At 25.3% G+C, this 20,540-nt stretch overlaps 1 protein-coding gene across 2 annotated transcripts; it reads right to left on the bottom strand.

Annotated features, from left to right (window-relative positions):
* Positions 1 to 716: 716 nt before the first annotated feature.
* LOC132924620 (mitogen-activated protein kinase kinase kinase kinase 3) lies at positions 717 to 18,785 on the bottom strand. 2 transcript variants are annotated; one of them, XM_060989027.1, is made up of 23 exons: positions 17,945 to 18,785; positions 17,807 to 17,864; positions 17,390 to 17,545; positions 15,816 to 15,919; positions 14,513 to 14,641; positions 12,088 to 12,269; positions 11,934 to 12,015; positions 10,847 to 10,954; positions 10,501 to 10,555; positions 8,273 to 8,382; positions 8,153 to 8,205; positions 6,000 to 6,038; positions 5,461 to 5,514; positions 5,129 to 5,226; positions 4,692 to 4,799; positions 4,476 to 4,624; positions 4,082 to 4,286; positions 3,734 to 4,002; positions 3,450 to 3,654; positions 3,194 to 3,277; positions 2,058 to 2,150; positions 1,851 to 1,977; positions 717 to 968 (listed from the first exon to the last, which is right to left on the bottom strand). In XM_060989027.1, exons 1-23 carry the CDS (start codon positions 18,032 to 18,034, stop codon positions 878 to 880), a joined length of 2,649 nt encoding a protein of 882 aa, XP_060845010.1. In that variant the 5' UTR covers positions 18,035 to 18,785; the 3' UTR covers positions 717 to 877. The 2 variants fall into 2 exon arrangements, with proteins under 2 accessions (XP_060845010.1, XP_060845011.1); XM_060989028.1 differs by lacking the exon at positions 6,000 to 6,038 and having other exon boundaries at positions 17,945 to 18,781.
* Positions 18,786 to 20,540: the final 1,755 nt, after the last annotated feature.

Below are 20,540 nucleotides of genomic sequence, written 5' to 3'. Positions count from 1 at the left end.
TTTCCTATAATTATACAATATAAATAACCAAGCAAATGATTGAAAATATTTTATTTATACTATTCATTGTAAGTAGCAGCAATAAAGAATGGAGAGCATCCTATGTGTATAATAAACTATCATAGCTAGGCCGTTATATTGGTTAATTAGCTAAACTATAAAAAACCAATTCATAAAATTTTACTCAACATTTACCAATCTTTTAGTTGTATAGTTCTATGTACATTTATAATAAAACAAACATAATAAATTACTTTTGTTTAAAAAATACATTTATTGTATAGATTTTTAAAAATTTTTTGGAACAATACAAATCCAAACTATTTTGATATTTTTATTTTGTACTTTTAATACAACATTAGATTTGATTTAAACAACAACAACAATAAATAATATAAACTTCCATTCAAATATTTAAATTTCTAAAATATTATTTAGTAAAATAATTAAAATATTTTATTGCTTTGATAGAAATATAATTAGGTACGCCAATAAAATCTACTCTTTTGTATAATCATTAATAAACCTTGTTGGTACTTAATTAATTCGCCTAAAAATCATATAATAAGATATAAACAGACAAGATGTGAATGTGTGTGTGTGTGTGTGTGTGTGTGTGTGTGTAGACTGTAAATCTTTATATAATATATGATCTTATATGATACATAATTAACATACATTTTATAATTGGATGTTGATAGATATTGAAAGCAATCTCTAACATAATAATATAATAGTGGAATATATTTGACAATGTATCATAACAGGAATTAACTTGTAAAGTCTCTTCGTGTAAAGTGGACGTATAATACCGTATAATTACAATTATTAAAAAAAAATTATAATATTCATAAAGTCTATTTAATAATAACATATCTTAATAACTGGCTTCATGGCCAGCAAGGATGTACAAGTCTGCACCATCATCGGCTTTTTTGGAGACCATGTGTGAATCCAATATTAGAATTCTATAATAAAAAAAATTATACATTTATTAATATGTACAATCATAATTACAGAATGTTTATTATGGTCTGTTATATAATAAATAAAATACATATTATGGCGAATTCATATCTCAGTATCCCAAAAAATTCTTTGCCAATTAGTGTTGTTATAAAATTTGACTATTAAAATATAATGTTAGGATATTAAATGGGATTTTTTTTATGATCAAATAAAATAGATGTAAATATTAAAAATATTAGTTGATAAATATTTGTTGATAATTTGTTAATAAGTAGGTAGAAAAGTAATAACATATGAACACCAATATAATAAAACTAACGCATACAAGAAATAAGATAAATGATAGTATTAATTAGGTCGATTTAGAATTTTCTGTCTTAAATTTCATAAAATTTAATCTGGCCATATTAATATATTATGTACACATAATAGACATTACATGAATATCACAAATTAAACTAAGCGTTTATTTTGTGTATCTAATAAATTAAATTTAAATTGAGTGCTAAGAAAGTTTTATAAAGTATTACTAACAGCAGAAATTTTTTTGTTAATAATTAGATGATTTAAAAATTATAATTATTTTATAAGTCTACCACTAGTTTTTATAGGAAAGAATTAAACAGAACTAACATAATAATACCAACAATTTGTTGTACTTGAATGAACATCATGATTTAGTTAGTAATAGTTATACGACAAATAATGTATAATATTATTAAAAGTATAGTATCATCATAATTTAATTAAATTTCTATCAAAAATATATAGATATTATAATATTGCGACAAAAAACCAAAAATAAAACACGTTTCCAAATACAGTGACTGACTTCAACTAATCATCTAATATAATACATATTATATAATTTTGTGAATTACTTGTCAGAGCCCAAAAGACGATAGGTTCTACTTTTGTCAACAATTTCTTGGGTGACTTCACCATTTAAAAGACTACGACCTTGAACTCCATTCTTATGGAATGCCAAAATGCTGTCAGACAATCGAACTGAAAAACAAAAAACAAATAAATTTAGTAGAATACATTTATCAAGTACATAGTAATTTAAAATAAACTAATTAACAAACCTATTGACTCTACAGTAAAGTCAAAATAAAGCTGATTTATTTGATTTTTATCTTGCTTCAGGTTCCCGTGTAAATTAATTATTTTTACAACATCTGTAATTTGAAAAAAATTATTTTTAAGTTAACTACATGATAACTATTTTTCAATACTATTATGATTCAAATTAATAAGCTACATAGGGCTGAACATCATTTTCTACCTGAAGTATTAATTTGTACAAATCAAATTTCAATAAAATTTAATAATACACTGTCACGGAAAATTATTTGATTCTATTAATTTTCTAGTGACTTATGCTAATTTAATATTTTTAACCTTTAGTAATGCGCGCAGAGTAATTATTATTCACCCCAGTCTCTTTTTAAAATGCGATAATATATTTATTAGATTTTCTACACTCATATGGACCATGCTATCTTATTGTCACTATACTACAGTCACAAAAATGAAACAATCTGGATTTAATTAACATCAGTACGTGAGTAATCGTTAACTTAAGTGATTGTATTCGTAGTTTGGCAAAAATGTATCCCGCACGAAGATCTAATTTTGGTGACCACTCAAAAGATCGTAAAGCTACAAAAGTGTGGACTCATCTGCAGAGATCATAGAATAGAGGTTATAGAATTACTCTGACTGCTTTATGGCTTCATAGTTTTAATATTTATAAATATCAAAGAAATAAAAAATATGTATTTGTCTAAGGTATCACAGAGGTTGTTACTTGTTAGTATATATTTTTTAAATTAACATTTGTAATATAGTCATGTAAATTAATTAATAAATATTTAAAACAATTATTAAGAAACATATTTTATAATTTAAATATAATTTAAAATCTGCAATAGTCATTAATAATTGAATAATATTAACGAAAAATAATTATCCTGTGTGCGCAACTGTATATCATGCGGATCACTAAGGTTAAGATAACTCATTCTGGTCTAATGGTTATTGTTTAGAATTTACAATTGTATAAAAATTGTATTTAAAAAAATTTGTTTTTTAAAATGTATTTTATCATTTTATTCTCTTTTTTTCTTGTAAACAAATTATATAATAATATATGTTATGTTATATGGTTCAATAACAAAAAAAAAATATTAAATTTATGTTAATATACAATTATACATACTCTTGTAACATATTAAAAATGAATCTGTATCCAACTGGCAAACACAAACAACATCCATGATATCTCTTCTCTGAATAACAGTGCCTACAATAACAAAAAAGTAAAAATCAATATTGTAACTAGCCAATTAATACATACATTTCATTAAAAATATAAATTATATAAAGTAAAGAATCATTGAATCATTCATTATTTTCATTATCTATTATTAACATAAAATTAAAAAATTAACAAATATTAGTTTAATGTTACTAACCAGTATTATCAGAATCATCTGTTTCACCAGAACAAAACCAACATGCACCGGTATTGACATTGATCAATTCTAATTTCAAATTCATAGACTTTCTAATAGGTCCAATTGGTTTTTTCACGCCAACACAAACAAGTGGATATTCTAATTCAGGAGTTATGACCATTTCAAAAATGTTTAAAGGTATCGGTAAATTACATTCAAAATGCTACAACCAAAAATTACAATAAAAATGTTTTACATCAAACACATTCTAAATGTTAGCAAAATTTAACTATTAAATTTACCTTTAACAACATGAACTTATTAAGTGGATCATACCATTGCATTAAAAATATCCCACTAGACATGGCGCCACATAAATATTTATAACCATTGTATGGATTACGTCCAACACAACATTTTATACAACCTTTGGTATCAGGCACTTTGGTGGTAAGTGCAAATCTTCTAGGCATTAATCGTTCAGGAATTCTAGTCATATGCTGTGAAAACCTATGACTTTGTTTACCATGAAGAGCTAAGAGATCATGCCTAAATAACTGGGTGGTTTTTCCTGTTTTATTAAGAACAAAATTTTAATTAATAAAAAACATTTTCAAATAATATCTTTATAATGCTGTTAAATGTTTCACCTGATAAGGACATTAGAATATCCTTTATAACATACAACCAAATTGTACGTCTATTATATAACTGATCAATAGCAGTTTCGTGTAGTTCATTTAGATTGAGATTGTAGATTCCTTCTTCAGCTCCAATAAATACATGTTGATCTCTAGTTACAGGATGGATCCAACTAGCCGTACAATATATTGTTAAAGGGCATCCATTAAATACCTAAATTAATAAGTATTTCAAAAATTTGTTCTTACAAAAATATATTTAATTTCAAATTCAACAATGTTCTTTAATATAATATATTCCTGGTACATGATACAAATTATTCAACTAAAATAACCTTATGATTATGAAATAACCTTCTGTCAATGAATAATAAGTTAATTTTTGTCAATTTAAATTAAATACCTTTGAAAAACAAGCACCCATGTGCACTTTAGGCGTGGGTGGTAGGCCGTTACTAATTGGTTTAGGAGGAGAATTTCGTTGTTTACGGTCTCTTCGACGTGGTGGTACTGGAGGTGTATCAGCTAATAAATCTGGTTCAGGACCTTCTCCTATTCAATCAGAATACTATACTAGTTAATTTAATACTAAAAGGGAATAAATATTTTTTTTAATTACCTCCACTATCGCTAAATGAACGTTGACGTCCATTTACACTAACATTAGATGTAGTTAATGCAATAATTTCATCAAGTGAGCTATGTTGTCTTGAGGGCGAAGAACTATCTAAAAAGTAAATTTGATAAATATTTTAAAAATACATATCAATATTATTAAAAATATAAACACGATAATTAGTATATATAATTTTTAATAACAGTCATAAATTAAACAGATTAAATAAGAAATATATTTATCGAATAAGAAATTAGTAACTACAATAAGAAAAATAATAAGTGAATACTTTTTTATGAGCAATTATTAAATTATTGTAAATACTAAATTGTACAACAAAATATACTAGATTCAGTAAACATTATCACAATGAACATAATAACAATTCAATTTCAAGATAATGACTATAGATTTAATAAATAATTATTTTATATCAATACCTCTTAAATTTTGGTACACACAGCCTTTATTAGGAAAATTACATTTTTGACTAGATGAATGTGGCATGGAGCATTTGTCAGTCAGTGGTAAAGTAGATCTGAAAAATATATTTTTTTTTCAGTAAACAATTTTTCAGATATCAAATTGTAGTAAATGAAATATGATTACTAATAAACAAAATAATCATAAAATTTAATATTATACTTAAATACATATTACTTATAGTATATACAATAGTGTAACTTTTTAAAACTACTAAGTGAATACACAAATTAATTCTTATTAATGTCCAATATTAAATAAAATAATTGTTTAAGATATTTATACTTACACATCTTCATAACTTCCATTCCTATCTTCATTAAATACACGACTATAATCTCCCCTAATAAAAAAAAATAAAAATTAGTAAAATGATTAGCAATTAAAAAATAGTTTTACAAAAAAAATATAGTTATAGATAAGGGCCAGCTGTACAATGTTTTTAACTTTATATCCTTTCTTATATACAGGATACCCATGACAAATAACAAAACAATTAAGCAAAGTATGCCCAAAGCTCACAATTTTATTACTGTGGTAGCTCAAAAATATTAGTAAAGCAAAGCAGCATTATATTGTAATAATTTTAATTATATAATATACAATTTTTTAATTAATTAAAAGTACATAAATATTTAAGATAATAATTATATTAATTTCCAATGAAATTTGATATAAGCGTAAATTTAGTGGATCACAATCAATGACACCATGAGCCAAATGATTTTCTTCGGCAATGTGATAAAATAATAATATATTTAATTGATTGATCCAATTATATTAATTGTGCGAAGTTAAAAAAAAAAAAAATCTATTAGGGTTTCATACCTCAGTTTAAGTTCTTCATCTATGTTTTGCAGAAGACTCCTGTAGAAATTAAATGACTCTAATAAATTTTAAGAATTTGATGAGTATACAAATATATTCAAATTGTACAACAGGCCCTAATGGAAAATTTCAATGTTAAAATATTTTACCTTTTATTGTTTATTTTTATACAAATAATTAAGAAATATAACTTAAATTTATTGATTTAATCAACTATTCCTTAGTATATGAATTCAGTTATATATTAGTAAATAATAATTTTGATACATCTAAATAAAGTTAGTAAGGTAAATTACTTATAAAAGATAAATAATTACTTATAAAAGCTTAAATCTAAGGCTAAAATGCATTGACACCTCAAGATTATTTGATATGAATAAAACATGGACCAAATAATTCAAGTCTAACGATGATAAGATATGTAAATTCTCTGAATGGTTAAATATGGGCAATTTTTGGGATCATAAACCAGGGATAAAAAATTATTAAGTAAAAATTGAAAATATATAATTTACACAAAATGATTAGAACAGACAATATGTTTTAAATTAATCATGATTTACTATTAGTAAAATGCATTGTATTTAATTAATACAATTCTTTCTAGTTTCTGAAACTTAGTATGTTATTTATGTTTTTACGACATGCTATGATGATAAATTTAACAAATTCATGACATAAGGATAACAATTTCAAAATATGCTAGTGCATTACAACTACATAATATAATAGGATTTGAAATAAATGAATAAAATAATGACCAAATTAGTGATACAATTAAGGAAATGATAAAAAAAAAAAATATTTAAATAATTATGTTATATTGTATAAAATAGACTATGATCAAAACATTGAAAATATTCAAATAAAAATTATATTTGATCTGAAGAACACTATATGATACTATTTTGAGATTAATTCTATAATATAGGTGTGTTGTAAAATTAAAATGTTACATCAAAAAGAATTAATTGATAAAGTTTTCTCTAAAATAAAAAATACTGTGAACAATGTAATATAGCAATTTAAAAAATTAGATTTTATTATGTAAAAGTTTAAAATTTTAAAATCATAATAGTAATTTATAGATTTAAGTAAGTTATGCGTTTTAATAAAATTGGTAAGTATATTATGATTTATAATTTATGAAGTATAAAAAGAAAATGTCAACACATTATTTGTTTCTTTCCCTGGCTAATAGCAAATATATGTCCAATAGAACCAAACTTATATTGTTGGCTTTAATATTAAAGTTAATGAACCTACTATCAAAATTAAGAACACATATATTTGTTCATACATTAGATTTATTTCAATTTTTCTGGAATTAATGAGGATTTTTAAACTTTTTATATTTTATATACTCACAATAACTTGCATCTAAATCTAAATTTTGTAAAATAAAAAGCTAAACTACAAACACTGATAATGTTTTTAACTTAAAGTTTGATCAATCCAGTATATTACACTGGAAAAAAAGGTAAAACATAAGATAAATTCTGCTTAATACAAATTGATATCATATGAGTAAGAAAAGGTAAACAAATAATGTGGTAACATTATTTTAAGTAATATAATTTAATACAATTAGACAAAAAAATAATTTGATTTAACATTTTTGAAAATATTTAACATGTGAGTTGCATGTATCATGTTTGAGTATACCTGATGACTGAAAAAGTTCAGATTTAATAATGATATACTTAATAATATAAGGAACATAACATTAATTAATATCATTCAGCATTATATACAGATTATGTTAATTTAGTGTCATATTCAGTGAACGTGTTAATGTACAAAATATTATACAAAATATTTGTAAATATTTTTTGCAAGTCCATTTTAGAAGTAAAATAATCCATAATAGGCAAAAGCATATGCATATTTACAAAATTATATATTAAGGTAGTACTACTAGTAGTAGTAATGATTTTAAAGTATATCTCCCTAAATTTAAGCTATTTAATACTATTTGCTATTTGCTAAAATAAAACAATAACAAACACAAATTGTAAATTAATCACTAATTTCACATTTAAATATAAGTTAATGCGTTTTTCAATTGAAAATGTTTAATTAAGCATTAATGACTACAAATATTAAAATTAAATAAACTATATTTGAAAATATTAATTTATATTAATATTTACTTTTCAGTCAAAATACAGTCTAATCTTCCAAAATTATCACAGTCATCATTGCGCTAAGAATAATATAAACATTATTATACATCATAATACTTCAAATAAATAACAATAACTATTACTCACTAGTACGCTTTTTTTTAGATTAACCATTCCCAAATTTCTAGGTTCCAACAGAGTAGGTGTTTCATTTTTACTATTGTGAGGTAATTGTGTTGCTTCAGATAGATTTGAACCTTCAAATATTAAACATTAAAATAAATTTAATAAATTAATTATTATTTTATAATATAGTTTAGTATACAAACATATACATCTTACGTACAGTAAATTGATTGTACAAATCATAATATTATACAAGAGATGTGTATAACAAACACTATACAAATGGAAAAATTTTGAAATATGTAACAAAAATCAATTTTAACTATGTTCATACAGTTTTTTTTGTATAAAAATAGTAAATATTTTAAAAAGAAAGTACTTACAAATATGTGTATTATTTTTTTTTTTGTATTTTTTTATAAATTATAAAAATATGTAATAATAATAATTGAATACTTAAAGAAAAAATGTCTTGAATAAATGTATTTAGCTGCTTAATAAATACAGAACTTACTATGGTATTATTATACGTTTAACTATTATATGTATTATACAGTATTGTAATGGATTTTTAAAAATAAATAAATAATAATTATATATAAAATGTGAGAAACTATAACAGTTATTGCTAACACAATATGCATAAATATAAGATCGATAACATCTTTTGTTTCCTACATTAATTTATTGGCATCTACCATGTTCACTAATAATATCTAAGCAACTTCACGATTTTAGAAATGTTGACTGACTTTGTTCAGAGTTATGACTTAAATAAACTAACTATAGTTCGAGCAACAAAAACTGGATGGTGAGATCCGGTTTGAGAACCCGCGGTTAACGGCAGGTTCATGGCGGGTGGGTTTCATGGTTACCGGCCAGTTTCTGTTGTGTGGACTATAGTATACTAAACTGTAGTATTTTACCGTGTATATGTTTTAAAATTATATAACCAAAATAAATACAAAAATTAATGTAGACATGGAAAAATTTATATCAAACTTTTTAGAAAACATACATATGTATATTCATTATAAGCTAACACAAGTTTAAGTAATTATTAGATTGATGGAATGTCCAACAATTAATTTAATAAAATAAAAATTATCCAAGCCAATTGAACTTAATTTTTTAATTACATTAAATATGGATGCAAACTACAGGTGAATCACTAATTATAAGTTTTATATATATATAAATATCATTGAAAAATTCAAACTATGATTCTATATATAATATAATATGGTAGATCAGAAACTATCAATACAAAGATACTTATACTAATAACCAAATTCCTATAGTAAAATAATAGGAAAACAATGTTTGGAAAGTTTTATTGAATAATGAAGTTCACTTTTATTTTAAAGAACATGTTCATATTGAAATTCATTAAAAAAAAAAATGAACATATTCATCTAGTCCAGTGGTCTTCAACCTTTTTGGTCTCGCGACCCACTTTTTTAGGCCTACATTTATCGAGACCCACGTAAGCTTTGTAAAAAAGCTAAAATTGCTTAATGCTTTGCAGTAATACTATTAAAACTAAATAAATAAAAATTACATTTTAGTAGGTATTTTCATTTTTATTTTAAAAAGAAAACTTATCACGACCCACCGGTTGAAGACCACTGATCTAGTCTATCACTTAGATTATTATTTTATAGGTACATCTTTAAATAAAACACTAGATAGGCTAGGCCATAAATAATTCAAAAAAGTTTTTTTATGTATGTTTATCTGATGAATCTTACATGATAATATCATATATAATTAGATTATTTATTATGATAAAATTAGGAACGCATTAGGTACTTAGCTATATATCCAATATAACCACTATGAGAGATAAGTGGGTATCATATTTTTTGAAATCAAAGCAATATTAAACAATACTTTTAAAATTATGTATATACCTAGATATAATTTTAAATTATCAAATAAAAATTGTTCTTTTTCAGTAATTATCAATCCATATAACTATTATTGATCATAAAAATATATTCAATATATATTATATAACAATAAGTTTAAACAAACGTAAAATAAATAGTTACTAAATTTAATACCCTAATAATATGAATTTTCTGATGCAATAATACTATAATAATATTAGAAATAAAATGAACATAGTCTTTCCTAACACTGCAGAAAAATACTATTGTACGGCCATAAATCATACATCTGCTGCCTAATTAATAATTCTAGTGTTATTAATACATTACATTTTAAAATATTTTATAAAAACTTACCTCTATGATCAACAGTTGCTCTAGATGCAATACGCCGAGGAACATCAGAGATTATCTAATATAAATTTCAAAAAAAAATTCATAATTATGATTATTGATTATGATTTATGAATATCATAATTAAAATAAATTTAAACCGCTTATATCACTTTTGATGATTTGTCAAAATTTGAATGAAGAAGTATGTTGACCAATAGATTAATATTACAATAATTTAAATTATTAATTTACAACAACATGCATAGCAATATATATTATGTATAGTGTGCATTGTACATATTACATAATTGCTAACATAATAATCTAAGCTATTCAAATTTCAAATTTCTTATCTAATTATACTTACATCATCATCAGGTTCAATTTCTGCAAATGATTGAGTAGTAGGGTTACTTGCTTTTTGTAAAAGATCAATAGCAAGTCGTTTACTCATATCTTGACAAAAAAATGAATGCTATAAATAAAATAGTTCAACATTATATTGGGATATTTAAAAAAAAAAAAAAATTATTTTCAAAATTATTATAACCTATATCAATAATGTTTTTTTAAAACCTGTTATAAAAATGTTTATAATTAATATTAATAATACTTAAGCATATAAATATAAATATCAATTAGTAATAAATTAAAGTAAAAAAGTAAACGCAAAGTAAAAAAAATTAATAACCTTGTCAACTATTATTTTTAGTTAACAATAATCTAAATAATATATATATATATATATATAGTAGAACCCGTTTAAGACCCTCTCGCTTAAGACGATTTCCCAGCTAATAAGCTCATTTTTATGAGTCTCTTGATTTTGACAACATTTAACATGTAATTAACACTAGATAATACGCTCTATGTTCCCGGATAAGACGCTCGTCTTGACAATGATATTATTATAAAAATACATTTATATATATAAACATTGTATACATTTTAAAGAAATACCTCACTAATAATAACAATAACAAATAATGTGTAGGTGTGCTTGTACTGGTTATCAGACGATAACCATTGTCGATAACATCATCTTAATAAAATTGAAAACTTCCTGTATTCAAAAAACATCAAAAATGTGAAACAAAAAAAGATAGATAATTTTTTGAAATAGATAATATAAAATAATACATGTAATATAATTGTAATATTTTAATTTAATTTTAATACATATTTTTATATGTAATAATTCACTCTGCAGAGTAAAAACATAATTTGTATGTATATTGTATATAACATGGACGTATTGTAAAATATAATAAAAAATTTTTGTACCCGCGTAATATGATTTTCCTCTTAAGACGCTATTTTTAACTGGTCCCTTGGAGAGCGTCTTAAATGGGTTCTACTGTATATATATTATATACATTAACTAATCTGTATTTTAAATGTCATTTTTTTTTTCATACAGTTATTATTAAGTAAAAAATATTTGATGTACAAACCATTAATAACTTGTCTGCTGTTGGTCTTTTTTTTGGATTTTTAGTCAGTGATATTTTTATAAAATTATGAAATGTTGGACTCCTAAAAAAAATAAATTTCAAACATAATATTATCATATACATAAATTTATTTGTATGAATAAAAGTAAAATACCATTTATCTCTGTCCTTTAATGTTGGAGGTTTAAAACCACTTTTAGACATTAAAAATAAAGCTCTCATAGGATGAAAGTCAAACATTGGTGGTTGTAATTCAGCTAACTCTATAGCAGTAATCCCAACTGCCCAGATATCACATAATTGATTGTAGCCACCTTTGCGTTCTACAGCTGCTACCTAAATTATATTTTAATTAGTAAAAATATTAGACTACATTAGATATATAATAATTTTAATCAAACATGAATAATAGAAGTATATGTTAAAATGTGTATAGGTACAAGGTGCATCAGGAAAATATAACAATTTTACATTGAAATTAAATTTTATTGTGTCAGATCATAGTTATTCACCTTGTACACTGTACATATTGAGGATGAATCATATTATGTATAATACAGTAGATTCTCTGTAATCCAGCCATGCATTAATCCAATACCATCCAGCAACCCGGCACTATTTTAATTATCGCTTTCATTGTAATAACTAGGGCTGGGATTTCAATGGACTTTTCATTTATTCCAGAGGTTGCTGTACGATACTTGCCTAGTCATAAATCCGTAACGTTTACTTTTAAATAAAAATAAGAAAATGTATTTTGTATTTTTTGATTTTAACATAATATTTTTCATTTTTTTAGGGCAATATATAGTTTTTAAGGCATTATTGGCGTTGTTGAGTCTACAATTTTTTTGTACAACAAACAATAAAGTATATTAGTACTTAGTAGGTACCTACTTTTATTTCATATTGTAGGAAAACTTAGATAACGAGTTTGCAATTGATGGCGTGGCAAAATATATTTAGAATTACTATAGTAATATATTAATCTATTTAATAATCTGTCAAAGCAATTAAATCAATACTAACATCTGACAATATTGTTTATTACAAGTAATTTTTATTAATTAATTTAATCAAATATTATTTAAAATTTATACTAAATTTATTAAAAATAAAAACAATTTACCTGCATTTTTTATTGCATTATTTAGAATTTGTAGGACATTAATTTTTTTTTAAGGTTTTATAGCGCATTACATTCCCAGCCTTAGGAATAAATAGGAAACAGATTTTAATTTAAATAAAAAATGTTATATATATTGGAAAGATTTTAACATGTGTGTTTCATTTAATTTTGAATAAGCTAATGCTAATATTATTTTAAATATTTTCAAATATTTTACAAATAAATAAACGTAATCACGCGGACATGTGCATGTACATTGAGTATAAGTTAGTCATTGTGTTGTATTACAAGTTAAAAAAAAATTTTCAAAACAAAAATAAGCAAAAACATATTAATTTAACTTATTCAAGAAACTACAATTTTATAAAAAAAATAAAAAATAAAAAAAGGTGACAAATTAGTAAACCTCATTAATGAGTTTGAAGTAGGTCGTGCTAAAAAATATGATACAATGAAAACAACAAAAAGATATAAAAAATTGTTTAAAACATTAAAAGTTTGATAAGTACACAGAGAACATTAAAAACTGGTGAGTTTCCCAAACTTGAAAATTCTCTGTATCTATTATTTTGTTAAACGTAATAAGACTCATTTCTAGCAAAATTTTAAAGGAAAAACAAATTTTATTATAAAAAAATCAAACAAAGATGTTTAGTAAGCTAATGCCAGATGGCTGGATAACTTTATAAATCTTAGCTAAAAAAGGATTATGACAAGGAATAAAAATGTATAATGTTTTTATACCTATCCCATCATAGATTTAATAAATTTAATACAGTAATACATAAGTATAAAGTATTTATGTATATGTTTTTAATTTTTCATAGAATAAATGTAGGTTAAACATTTGTTCTTTCTTATAAACCTCCATCAATCCTATGTTTTCATTCATCTGATTTTAGCCGGATTACCAAAATTTTACTGTATATACAAATAGATTAATAAATATTCAAAGACACCTAAATTAAATAAAGAAATAAGTTTTATGGGATAAATGTGAAAGTGATGATTTCAACCCGTAATTGGTATCGTGGTAAGCGCGTCGCGGCGCTCACCTCATTAGTATTTTAAGAACCACTCGTTTATTATTATCTTGATTCATCTGATACTATTTATATCTTCAATTGTATTTATAATTAAGAAAAATCATAAGAACATTTTTTGTAAACATCTAAAATATAAAGAATTTGGTGTTAGTTTCAATATTCTATGTTTATTATATAATAAATAAAGATGAAAAAACAACAAGGTGAGCGCGACGCACACTCGATACCAATGGCGGGATGTTTTTAATACATATATATTATATTTAACAACTAATAAGGTAAACTTCTAATAACTAGTGTTATTATTGTCTAATTTGTTTTATTAGGGATTTAAAAAATACAAATTTATTTTATAAATGTTATAAACACACAATAATAAATAATAAAATACAAATAAAACCAACCTCAGGTGCCATCCAATACGGAGTACCAATAAATGATTTTCGTTTATTTATTGTAGCAGTAATTTGAGCAGAAACCCCAAAATCTGCTAGCTTTACATCACCATATTCAGTTAACAATATATTAGCTCCCTAAAAATATATACTACATTTAATCAATTGTTAATTAAACAAAATCATTTTTCAGCATTCTTCAAAAAACTTAAAATTAACTGAATCTTTAATCACAATTGACAGAAATGACAAAGAGGCAAAGTACAGATTGTGGTTATTATATTTACATTTCTATTATTATGATATATATAATATGTACTATAAAGAATGTTCATAATAAGAAATACCACTATATATTTTAATATTTAGCTGTAAGATCTCAGGTCAAAATAGTTTTCAAAAGATTAGAGAGAGTACTATAGTCTATTCAAAATGATATTGATAAAAGCGGCCAATTTATACCCACAAGCATGACTTTGTTCCGCGGGACAGGACAGATAAATCAGTAGGTGGTGAACTTGGTGGGGACAGTCTATTTGTGTGCCGCCAACAAAAAGTGGTCACCGTCCTGTACTGATCTCATTTTGAATAGACTATAGAGTACAAATTTAAACCCTTAATATATTCACGCATGATAACATTAACTTTTGTTTAAATTGTAGCACCAATTTTTTTCTAGATTATTTTTTTTAAACAATATTTGTACAAAAAGTTTTTCTTAACTGCAAAATTAACAAATTTAAGTTAGTTTGAGTATGTGTAAATTTAAATATCAAATAATAAAGCTTTTATACACTTATTTTTCATAATTTATCTTCATTTAACAAACACTTTAACACATTGCAAAATTATTTATTTTGAAGATTTTGTTATTTATATATTAAGCATTAGTGTTTATTTATATCTTTTCTGTATATTAAACAATATGATGTATTGAGTATAAAATTAACATAGTTAAAATATCGCTTAAAACATTAATTGTTTGTACATTTTACCGTACTCTAAATCAATTTTTCAATAACTAAAAAAATGTTATACAAAAATAGTTAAAAATAAATCGTCTATCCAAATCTGTAGAAAGAATTTTCATAAAATGTGTCTATTTGACATATTTGAGCTGAAGTATTTAGTGGTATTTTTTAACATGAACACACTGTAAATAATATATTATAATATTATATAAGCATACTATACTTATATGTGTATTAATGATATATTATTTTTACAATTATATTACAGATATATTCAATAATAATAATTTATGATTTTAGAAGCTTTTAGAAAGATACTTAAACACTTTTTAGATTATTACCTTAATATCTCTGTGCATTTTACCCACTGTATGTAAATATGAAAGTCCTTTAAGTGTTTCTCTACACATATATGCTATTTGTAGTTCTGTAAGTGGTCCAGTTACTATAAAAATAAAGACATGAATATAAAAAAAAGTTATCATCTCCATACTTGAAAATACATAGATAGTTATTACTTATTACACTGTTTCTTAGGGCCACATTAGTAAAAACTTAAAACTTGATAATTTTTAGCATCAACTTTTAAAATAATTTATTATTTTATCAGAAACAATTTTCAAAGTAGAATCTTGTAAAATAGTTAGTATATAATATATATCATGGATTTATACAATTAAGTTGTATATTATATAAACATATATTTACTTAGAGTCCAAGAGACACTAAAAATCTCTATGTTTAAAGTCAACAAATAAAATATAGTCAATAATCTACAAAAGCCAATATTGAAAAAATTACAATTTATTTTAGTCTGGTGTTAATCATATTTAAATGGTAACCAACTATATTAAACTCAAATAATTAGTTTTTACTTAAGTAGGTATAATACAATACTAAACTAAAAATTAGTAACTACCTCTTGGATAAATTTAAATTCGTTTTTAAGATTTAATAAAAAAAAAAAAACAATTTTTATCGGGACATTTACAATTCAGTAGATGATGTTTTAAGCATACCACACATGCATGTGTTATCTCTATACTTCAAACATACAAACAATTTGTGTTTAGGAAAATTGATTTTGGATTGTTTTTAGTAAAATTTTGGTACTAGAGTGAATTAACCTGGTTCTCCCTCTCCTATGACAAGTACCACATTCTCCTTAAATTTAGCATAATATTTTGTTTATAAATATATTATACATAATTAATTTTGCAAAACAAAATATTACGTATAATGGTTAATAATAATTAATCAAATTAAATAATAGGTTTCCTACATATTTTAATTTTAAAAACTCTCATAATTTTCTTTAAAATTTAAATTTCAATAAATGACTACAACGCACTTGCCTTACATAAAATGTTTACTTTTACATTTGATAATACATCTACTATTCAGGAATTAATTCACTCAATTATTAAACCTAACATAACATGAAATTGATTACACTGAATACAAATTTGGTGTGTTGTATATTTCTAATACAAATATGAAAAATAAAAAGGTTATAACATCCACTTAGTAATTGGCAAGATTATCTTCACTCTTAAGAAAAAAAAAGAAATATGCTTCTACGGCTAAATAATAATATAAGTCCTTCTAAAAAACAATAAATTAAAGGTATTATTTATTTATTACTTATTCAAATTTCATGCTCAAATTCAACACTAATTTAAAATTGAAGGAAATATTAGACTATTTTGGTTTAAATGTTTATTAAATAACATTCAGTACCTATAGAGCTTTTTACAAATATTGAATATGAATTAAAACAATTACAATAATTAACCTCGTTTTATGAAAACATTTAATATTTAAAATATTGTTTATCAGTTTAGAGATACTAAGAAACTTAATTTCATACCAACAACTTATGTAGTTATTTCTTTATTACTTTTAATATACTCACTGTGATAAATATCTTGCAATGATCCTCCAGAACAATACTCCATACATATCCATAGTTTGTCTCTACGTAAATAGCTACCATAATATTCTATAATATTGGAATGTTGACAATCTTGCATCATTAATATCTCTTGCTGTATTATTGAAAAATCATCACCTAAGAATATAAATAAAATTAGCAATATTAAGATTGTGCTTATGTAAACACAATATTATTCTCATGTACATTACATAATTTCTTTTTTTAATTATTAATGACTAATATTGATTAGATATTGAATAAAACCCTTTAGAAAAACCTTTTAATAAAGCCAAACATACCACGCTCGATTACTGATTAGGACAAACCTTAACAGTTTGGCAACTGTTTGCCAATTATAGGTTAAACATTAGCAACATTGGAAACAATTTCACTTACCGACTTCTAATTTGATAACTTTGATAGCCGCTAAGCCTGATGTTGAAATTCGCTTTGCCTGTAATTAATAAAACCAAACAGTGTTAACAGCAGCAGAATTTTTTTTTCCACACCAAGTTGTATAAGAACATATCTCACTTTATAGACATCGCCGTATGTACCACTACCGATCCTCTGAATCAGCTCGTATTCTTCTTGAGGATTTCTGGTACTTATGTCCGAGCTCATAGTGTTCAGCGGGTACAGAAGACTGTTACTTGTTGTGACGGCAAAACGGGTGCGTGACAATATGACGCGATATCGACGGGGACGAGGGGCCGACGTGAAATATTTAAAACTACTCTCGCGCTACTCAATGCCTTACCGCGAAAACGTCGGTCACGTCGGCGGTATAGATTGGCGTGTACAGCTGGGCAGCGGCAGCGGGGCCCGCGACCTGAGAACGGATTGATATGGTTCGCGCGCCCAACCGTGTGCGTCGTTCGTCCGCGGCGCGGCGACGATTGATCCGTACGACGGGACGTGTTGCCTCGCGACGTACGGGACGTACGCGCGCGCGGTATTCGACGGCGATCGAGTCGTTTTAAAAAATTTTGATTCGGAACGAGAGAGGCCCTTGTCGATATCGTACCTAATTTTTAATGTAATAATAATAATAATAATAATAATAACGTAGGTATGTGTGTGTTTACACGTTTTGAGATTAGGCAATGTTATCACCGTTTATCACGTACGCTGGATCAATGGAGGAGTGGTTTTCGACGGTATTTGGAGGCAAACACCGTCGCGTTTAAATCTCAATCGGTCGAGAGGACAGGACGTATCGCGGAGTGCATAATATTATCATTGTGTACCTACCGATATAATAAGATATTATAAATCATGACGTACGTGATGGTCGTCGATCGGTATATAAAGTGATTGCTATTTGCTATTATACGCACACACACACACACACACACACGCACACACACACACACACACACACACGCACGCACGCACACATACACTGGCACAGCTCGAATACTCGAGAGAGTCGAGGAGATTCGTCGTGTGCTCGACGTGATGACTCGTTCGTAATGTGTGTGCGTGTGTGCGTGCGCGCGCTCGTATCTTTGTGTGTGTGTGTGTGTGTTTGTGTGCATACTATGCCCTGTACGCCATACGCGCGATATCGGTATATCACACGTTGTAGGTATGTCTCGTACGAACCGAACCGTTTATTTTAATAATAATATAATACATTATTTTATTTTTATTTTTTATGAAATTATATAACAACAGCCTATTTGTATACCTATTGGTAATCGCATGCCTACGTTTTTATGATAAATATATATATATACTGTGTAGTGTGTACACATACCATATAGCTAGTATACCTACCATACCTAATGGCTAATAATGTATAATATGGTGTATATACATATATATATATAAACCAACGATTGAATCTGCTTATAGTTATACGCAATAGACGTCCTGCTACCGCGTGCACGTCGAACACCGTTGATTAATTATTGGTAGGTATAATAGGTACTTACATAGCTACCTATATAACATTTAATCGGCCGTAAATTATTGGGCGGGTCCATTTTCCTCTAATAAATAAAATATTAAAATCGTCATTGGTTTCATTCAAGTATTATTAGGTTAACATTAAAGTATAATTATAATAATATAAAATACACCGTACTTCGCCACCGAACTTGCAGGTGGGTGGCTAAAAACAAAATGAATATAATAAAAAAATACGTATGTCGATAAAGATGCATCAATCAATAAATAAAATAATAATAAAAATTAGATAATAATTAATAATAAGTGGTTGATGATAATGCAACCAAACAATATGTAAAATAGTAAAATCACTACAGTATATAATATTATATATTTTTTATAATTATAGGACATTTTAAGCAACAAATGAATACCTGTTTAAAGAAAATAAAAATTAGACATAATATGAATAATTATTTTACTTTTTGTAATTACATATCTAATATCTATAAATCAAGCGACCAGAATTTAATCAACAGACACGCGCAAAATGTGATCCTAGCCATATTCTATCTTTATAATTCGAAACGCAACACTACGACACTGCAGGCTAAAATATTGGAGGAAAATGGAAACCAACCTTTTATTTTTTTTTTTTTAAGAAAATGGACAGTGGAGGAAAACGGTATCTTGTTTTAGTACCCATCATCATATTCATAAGCATTATTTATTTAGTATGCATTTTATTTTTAAAATTTGCATGACCTTTAGGTATATAGCATGGCATCTGGAGGATATTGAACTATTTGATTTTCTGTTACCCCTACCCGTCACCTCTGTAGAACGGGTGCCTCTAAAATCTAAATAGCGATAATTATTTACGATTCCTACGGTGACTGTTATAATATGGAAGTGCTACTGTAATTTCTATCTGCACAGTGCACACTAGGTAAATTACCTATACTCTATAGTAATCACTAATCTTTGTGTTTTTTTTTATATATATAATGTATGAAGTTCGCCTCCTCCCCCTATGAAAAGGTTTAAGGGCGTCACTGTCTATGCACATAATTATCTAAATATTCTAAATATATGATATAATATAATATAATAATTATATATCAGTCGTATGGCGTTGTGCCTGCTGCCCGAGCATATAATTGTATTACCTAGAATAGGTATTATTATACATATAAATATATTAAAATAATGTAATACATATGTAGAGGTAGCT

This window comes from Rhopalosiphum padi, chromosome 3 (assembly GCF_020882245.1).
Source record: "Rhopalosiphum padi isolate XX-2018 chromosome 3, ASM2088224v1, whole genome shotgun sequence".
Lineage (NCBI taxonomy): Eukaryota > Metazoa > Arthropoda > Insecta > Hemiptera > Aphididae > Rhopalosiphum > Rhopalosiphum padi.
Note: the sequence above shows the minus strand (reverse complement) of the source record. Positions and strands in the feature narration are given on the sequence as shown.